Genomic DNA, 7,859 nt, shown 5'->3' with positions numbered 1-7,859 from the left:
ATGGTCTCAGACCATTCTATAGTTCGTTTTGGTCTCAACTTTCTCGAGTCGAAGCAGCTCGGTTTTATTTGATTCGTCATTGAAAGTTCAAATTAAAACGCGCTCTCCCCAGCCTAGCAGAGATAGGGTCTAAAGAGCGATGGAGAGAGGCAATTCCTTCTGAGGTATCTTATCATCGGAGAAGCAATTCACATGCAGATGCTGCTATGCATGGAAAGAACTGTGTAATGTGGTATCTTATCAGGGGTGTTCTGGATTCCATTAGAATCATGAGAAAGCTAGAACCTTCCGTTACTTGTGTCTCTGAGTTTCTAGCCCGTTCTTTGAGTTTAATGGGTCGTAAATCTTGTGATTCATACCAAAGTTGGAACTCTTTTTTCCAATGGATGCGTTGTCGAAATAGAACGACGGGTCGAAGGCCTGAGATTGTTGATGAAATATATCGCCATCTTTGGATGTTGGTCGCATGGACAAACCACGTAAGTCCATGTCTATTCTAGTTCACCTGTTGTTCTTCAATCTTATAAGAGCAGCAATGGATGAGTATAGTCAATCGGGTACAATATCTGCTTCTTTATATGATAATCAATCGCATAAAAAATTATTCTATTTATTAATCCTTACATCTCCTCCGACTGGCGGTTTGGTGGGGTAACAGCTAGTTCTATCATTAGTGCCGAACCTAATGCTTACATTGCATTGTTAAAGCACAAAAAAGGAAAAAAAAATGCTGCAAGCTGTTATCCTGACCAACAGCTGAATGACTGATAAAATGCTCAATGCTCAGGATATCCCAGGTCCCTTCACTTCCTATTGAAGACAATTCAGTCTCTGGGCTGGCTCTCCAATGGATCTTCATCGTGACTCGGGTTGCTTTTGACATGGCCAAGACGTAAGAAACTCGAACCTCATTCTTCTGCAGTTGATGTTACGGGAAAGTAAACTTTCATATCCGATTTTGAAGGGGGGAGATCCAATCCTTATGGTAACTGCAATTTTAATTACACATGTCAGTTAATTTCTGATGTCACCAAAAACCATCATGTACAGCTTCCATTTCAGTGCCATGCCATGCAGCTTATGATTGCTACTTCATAGTCTCGGGTCAGATTAAAAAAAAAATCACAACCGTTTGTCGAAGATTAGAGCTTAATACGGTACTAGAGATTCTACTGCACAAAAGGGTATCTTGCAACATAATATTCTCTCACTCGAGACGCCCCGTCTCTGGCAAGAATCCCCTTCAGGTCCCCGATTATTCGAGCCAACCATATCTCCAAGTTTCTTTGGATCTCCTTGAAGTTGTTCCTTATCGAGTCCATGGACCGTCTCGTGGTCAGCTTGGCATGGCCCCCGAGCTCCTCCACGTAATAGCTCTTCCCAACTTCAGCGTGTAGTGCCATCAGTTTTTGTCCTGTCTCGGCTGCACGCTGCTGGAGCCGGAACGCTTCTAGCAAGAACTCGGTCTGCCTTTGAGTCCTAAATTCCGAGCTCAATGTTGGTTCACAAGGATCGCTAGCTTGCTGTGGCAGATGATCAAAAGGGTATCTACTTCAGCAACCTTCTTCCACATTTTACAGTGCTATCGTAGAGAACAGGGAAATACTTATTGAACTGCATTGAGTATTAGTCATGATAAATTATACACTATCGAAGTCGGTAACTCACTAAAGAGGTTAGTTTCGGTGTCACAAGCAAACAATGTTGGTTCACAACACAGTTCCCTTTTAGGGGCCTAAATGTAGATTTTGAAAATACTGATGCCTCACAGGAATAACCACACTCAGATGGCTGTCATGTGATCAACCTAAAAACTAGCAGAGGAATGTCGGACCACAATCATAAATACCCTTGAAATCCTTCGTAATGTCTACTAGCCCACTACTCTGTTAGCATATATGAACATGACACGGAAGGGAAGTATACCAGATTCAATTCAACAAGATACCCAACATCAGCTCGAGTAGGACTGATATGTCACCCCTACTGGAATAAGATCCAACACAAAACCTTGAGCATAATCTACCAACGAATCCATTGACACGAATTGTTCATGGGAGAAAACTGAGTTATTTAGGCCTAGCATTTGATTAATATCTGTGCATTAGGTTCATCATTAATTTTCTCCATATCTAAGTCATCAACGGTACATGCGTTGTAGCTTCACTTATGCTGACAAACAAAAACTCTAATCAGCTTATAGGTGCCAAAAGCACTTCAAAACAAGCATGTATCATGCATCTCCAAATAGCAAGCAGCTCAAAAAGACTAGTAAGCAACAAAATTAACTTAAATAGCCAATACCATCTTTCTACACAGATCGTCAATCTTTCCAGCTAGAGCTTGATATCTTTTAGCCTGCTTCCTCATTAGCAAAGGAACCTTTGAAGGATCACCATCCCCAACTTTTTCCAAATTCAACAATTCTTGTTCGAGTAACTTCAATTTAGAAGAGACGCCAACCCCTTCACCGTTCAGTTTCCAAGGAGACTCCCTTCTGAGCAGGAAACAAATTGCCTCCGTTCAGTTGCAAGAAAATAGCATTATGAAAAGGGTCAAAGGAAGCATATAAACCATCCACACATACCTCGTCACGTAATGCTTTGAATGAGGTAATGACTCGAGGGATTCATACTGTGCATCCTGCCCATAAAAAAGACAGTTAAGATATTGATATGGATGGTCACATTAGGCATTCCAGTGTGTACAACGCCATCTGAGAGACGAGCACAACAAATCCGTTGATGAAACGCGTAACACTGAGAAGTTGTCTAAATCTAATCGCTACATGTTTTCTGCCCCTGTAAAAGTATCATTTATCCACCATCAGTGTACCAAATTAACATTCCATGCAAAATCATAATCTCAGCAAAGCTAAATGAACCTCCAAGTTGGGTTTTTTAAGAGACCGTCAAAATGACAACTACAGTCTGTTCAGCCATGAATTCCAAGCTATACGCCAGTACTTAGCAATTGTATGCTCCATCAAGTTCCAAATTTCAAGAAAAAAGAATTTTCGAGTGGGAAATTAGAGTCAACAAATGAGATTGTTGGATATAAGGTTTCTAACCTCGCTTCCTCATATCTTTAGAGAACAGAGTCTTCACCAGAAATACCAGATCACCCCATTAATGATACCCAACAGTTATCTCAGAAGGTTCATTCCACAGTAGAAGTATAATGTCACATGACCGAGCAGCTTCACAATTACCAAGTGTTTATGAAGCTCAGGAAGCACATTATTAGAGCTGTACATTACATCAAGCTTGATCTTATTTCAGACATGGGTTAGTTATCCTACCACTTGAATCAAGTACTAGTACGGACAACTGATATTACGGTACCAAACTTTTGAGATCCGATGAACTGTCAAAAGTTGACCCCGTAGATCTTTTTTACATGAGTGGCTAGAAGAATCCGTTGGAATAAATAAATATTAAATCACGCCTTCTTTTAACAGCTTAAGCTTTTAGAGCAGTTGGCTGTGGTCTCATAAAATCTTTCATGGTATTAGAGCGGGAGGTCCCGACTTCAAACCTTTCCAGGCTCCTATTTGCCTCCCCAATGAATATGTCCACGCTTAGTACTAGGCAAAAGACCGGACTAAGCATGAAGGAGAGTGTTGGACTAAATAAATATTAAATCCCGCCTTCTTCTAATAGCAGGAGGTCCCGACTTCAAACCTTTCCAGGCTCCTGTTTGCCTCCCCAATGAATATGTCCACGTTTAGTACTATGCAAAAGACCAGACTAAGTATGAAGGGGAGTGTTGGACTAAATAAATATTAAATCCTGCCTTTTTCTAATAGCTTAAGCTTTTAGAACAGTTAGCTATGGTCTCATAAAATTTTTCAAAATCAATATGTTTGCTCCGCAACTTGGTCGCCCACTAATTGCTGAAGGAGCTCACGTTCCTTTGGATTACATGTTTGGCAATATACTGTGGATGTAGATAGATGATCTTCTCATACATCCTTATCTATGGGATAAGGATGGTCCCCAACCAAATAAAGAAAATGCAACTGGGAATGGAGAACAAGGAATTGGGCAAAACTATCCAGGGAAATTAACCAAGCCAACTAACCCAGAACATAAAAATGTCTCTTCTGATGAATAAAAACAAAATGCTGGATAGTGAAAGGAAAAAGGAATTTAAACAAAACGGAAAAGGTGGATAAACTCCATGAGAAAGATATTCATCCAACAAGCTTAATAAGAACTGCGTCATTTCATTTAACACTAGAACTCATGCTACGCAAACTTTTCACTGGTACCGCAGGTTAAAGGCATTATCCAGTAGGTATAGCCATGAAACCAGGAGAATCTGGAGAACCCATTTATTAACTTTTCCCTGTTTGTACTGATTACGAAGATTCTTAGATAAAGGTAAAGACATTTGGCTGGACAGTGTAAATCCGTACACAATGGAGAGATTCTTGCAACACACAAAGACTTCACATTGTTGTACCAGGAAAAAGACGAAGACTTCACTCCAGTACAATGCACAGAGACCACGGACCAAAAGTGAAAGAAAGTAGTGAACAGGCAACTAGAACAAGTTATAGTCATGAGAAAGTAGATCACTTTCTTCTTGAAACTCAAGAAAATATTAGTCATGAAAAAAAAGAGAGGCGAAACGAAGAATATCAAGAAAAGTTATAATGAGAAATAAAGCCCAGAAACCGCAACTTCCCCTGAACTTTCCTCGTCATCACAAAAACTCTAGAAAGACCAGAATCTTTTCCTTCCAAAGATCGAAATCAGCAGAAAAGTGTTCCCAGTATAAGTATGTCCAAAAATTTGAGGACATTAGTCAAACAACATTGCAAAAACAAAACCCAAAAAGCACAAGGAAAAAGCAAAAACCATACCTGCCAAACACTGGCTTTCTCAGCCCAGAACCTGGAAGCAGATCCCAAATACTCAGAACCAAACACATTCCCAGTCTGCTCTTCTTGTTGCCGATTCAGGTACTGATACTGATGGTGGTGGTGGTGGTGATGTTGCTGCTGCTGACCGTAATCATACTCACTCGCTTCCTCCACATCACCATGGCCTCCATTCCTGTCACTCTCTTCTCCAAACTCAACCCTCCTTGACATGAACCCAATCATCTCGTCCCTCTCCCCAACCTCCCTCTCCAGCTCCTCAACCCTAGCCTTGTACTCTGCTTCGACCCTCTCGGTCTCCTCCATCCTCGCCCTCAAGTGAGCCATTTCCTCGTTGGCCTCGTCCAGCTGCTGCATCAGCCTCCTCTCCTCCTCCTGCCACCCGTTCCGGTGGCTAGCGAAGATCTCCACCACCCTTGCGTTGGCCTTCGAGTCCTCCTTCCTCCTCGATCTCATCTGCCTCAGCTGGTCCTCGGCTTGAAGGAGCGCAAAGGAGAGGCCTTTGACCTGGGTCTGAAGGTTAGGTAAAAGGGTCAGCGCGTTCCTGGGCAAATGCGCCAAGAACAATGAGAAGCTGAGGCCCAAGTAGGTGGCGAGCGAGAGGCTCCAGTTCTCGTTCTCGTTCTCCTTCCTGTTGCCTCCTGGTTCTTGCTCTGGGGGGTGTTCTTGGTCCTCTCGTTCTTGTTCTTGTTCATGTGTTGCCATTACTGGTACATGAAACAGAGGGTGAACGTGAGTTCTGCGAGTCTCTGCGCGTCTGAGTTTGGAAAGAGCGAGTGATACTGATATTTTTGTTGGGTTTTCAACTTTTGATAAAATTCGACCAAAAAAAAAAAACTTTGATTAAAAAAAATAACTTTGATTTTTATTTTTATTTTTTGGGGATTCGTCAAATTATGATATTACAAAAGATTGGGTCTTGTGCACTGTGGATTTACTTGGATGTGAACGACGGAACGAACCAACGGTCCTTTTCAGACATTATGGATTCGGACAGAGGGCTGGTGGTGGTGGGGAGCTTAAAAATAAGTAATAACTGACAAAAACATACATTTTTCGCCTGTAATTTCAGGATTTTAATTATTTTTGTTGGCCCGTTGACTTCATTATTGTCATCTGCGCTTGCAAATTTCTTTTTGCAAGCGCCCCTCAGGAGTCTGGTGTGATTTTAAGGTCCCCCTCTCAGTGGTTGTGATCCACACAAGGATCTTTTTCTTTAATCAGGATTTTGCCCCCATGATTTTGTGGGGGTACGTACCCAAAAAATAAAATAAAAATTGCATGGTCTTTTGATTTTAAGACACATTTGAATGATCTTTCAAACTTATAAAAAAATGTACAAATTTTTATCATTATCGCGGTTTTTCATACTTATGAAAATACATGACGTTTGGCCAATGCAATAAAAACAACATTTTCAGTATTTTGTCTATAACCAAAAAGTCTGGACCTTTAAACGTAAAGTCCTATCTTGAAAAGACATTTTTAAGTTTGTTTTAGGAAGTGGACACAATTTCGATGCTTGACTGGAAAGAAATAATATGATCCCAATATTGAGTAGAGACCGTGAAATTGAATTAAGATGAAATTATTTGGGGTTGAGGATGTCCCAAAACTTTTTAATGAGTAATTATAGACCACAGTCTGAGTCATAAATTGACTCCATTTCCAAATCTCTATGTTCAGCTCTGATCAAATAATAATAATAAAAAAAAGCTGACACACTAACAGAGCTCATTTAGCAGCAGTAGTTCTAGAATGCATAAGACCATGGAAAGGAGATACCATTTCTGTGAACATTTAGACTGAAATCATTGCAATGTCTTTTTCTGAAATTTTGTATCTTTCTGGCAACTCCTTTCACAGAACTTTTCCCCCCTTCAGGCCAAGGTGAAACCATGAAAGGCCGAGTCTTTTTGCTCAGATAATGACAGGCAAAAAAAAGAGAAGGGGAAAAAAGAACTATTTGAAAACTGCACAGATGCTGCCATGCATAGAAACAGGTTGGGAAACGCAAGGACCATCTCAAATCCCAAGAGAGAGTTTGAATAGGCAGCGATCTTTCTCATCTTCACATGAATTGCACGGACCACCATGGTTGTAACTTGGTAGACACTAGATAGGAATAGACTGCACTTGGCCGCCGGTGGCTGCGAGAGAGTGAGGGCCATATATCCATTTCGAGTCACTTCACGATGAGTCAGTTCAATCACAAATTGCGTAGTTTTGTGGATCTCACATCATGACTGCAGTCAATTTATGAATCTGAGTTTAGACATGAATTTTGTTGTTTTTTTTTTTTTTAGAGAAGGATGGCAAGGATTTATCAGAGGCAATACAATAATTTCTTGAAGGGATGGCATAAAGAATTCATCTATGCAACCTTTTAGACACGCATATGATGTAGTGCATCTCGTGCCACGAGCTATGCACGGTAAACCTCTTAAAATCTCGTCCGCTGCTAATTTAAGGATTATGCCTCGGCCAAAGTTTTGTATTATCAGACAAAAAGGTTGGTGCTGTGACAAAGGAGAAAAAAAAAATATGAAAAAGCTAGCATGACCTTCCCACCAATTCTAACGGTGGGACGGTCAAATTCTACCCACAAAATTATTTTTTAACTGCCAACTTTCTTTTTTCTTTTTAAACTTGTTAGCTCAAATTAAAAAATAAAATTAAAAAATAAAAATGTCCAATTGATAATATTCAAATAATAAGTTACAATTTTTAAATAGTAGATATTAGTCTCCGGCAAAATTAAAAGATTACATGGATATTATTCCCAAAATACGAAAATATCCATGTCATGTTCTTATCAGTGAAAAGTTCATAGCCGACATGTATCCGTATGATATGAAGTCCACATTTGACATGTACGCACCACATACCCGGATGATATGCTTGTCGGTGAAAAGTCCGTGCCTTATAATTTTTGTCTTCTAATTTTAGCTTATAGTAAAAAAAAAAAAAA

The 7,859-nt window shown here is 40.2% G+C and overlaps 1 protein-coding gene across 2 annotated transcripts; it reads right to left on the bottom strand.

The window, feature by feature from the left end:
- Positions 1-972: 972 nt before the first annotated feature.
- LOC115744377 (adenylate cyclase, terminal-differentiation specific) lies at positions 973-5,693 on the bottom strand. Of its 2 annotated transcripts, none has more exons than XM_030679514.2 (4): positions 4,871-5,693; positions 2,588-2,643; positions 2,305-2,494; positions 973-1,523 (listed from the first exon to the last, which is right to left on the bottom strand). In XM_030679514.2, the coding sequence occupies exons 1-4, from the start codon at positions 5,591-5,593 to the stop codon at positions 1,170-1,172; spliced, it is 1,323 nt and encodes a 440-aa protein (XP_030535374.1). In that variant the 5' UTR covers positions 5,594-5,693; the 3' UTR covers positions 973-1,169. The 2 variants fall into 2 exon arrangements, with proteins under 2 accessions (XP_030535374.1, XP_030535373.1); XM_030679513.2 differs by having other exon boundaries at positions 2,305-2,497; positions 4,871-5,692.
- Positions 5,694-7,859: the final 2,166 nt, after the last annotated feature.

Source organism: Rhodamnia argentea, chromosome 9 (assembly GCF_020921035.1).
Source record: "Rhodamnia argentea isolate NSW1041297 chromosome 9, ASM2092103v1, whole genome shotgun sequence".
Taxonomy (NCBI): Eukaryota; Viridiplantae; Streptophyta; class Magnoliopsida; order Myrtales; family Myrtaceae; genus Rhodamnia; species Rhodamnia argentea.
This window is presented reverse-complemented; position numbering and strand designations above follow the sequence as displayed.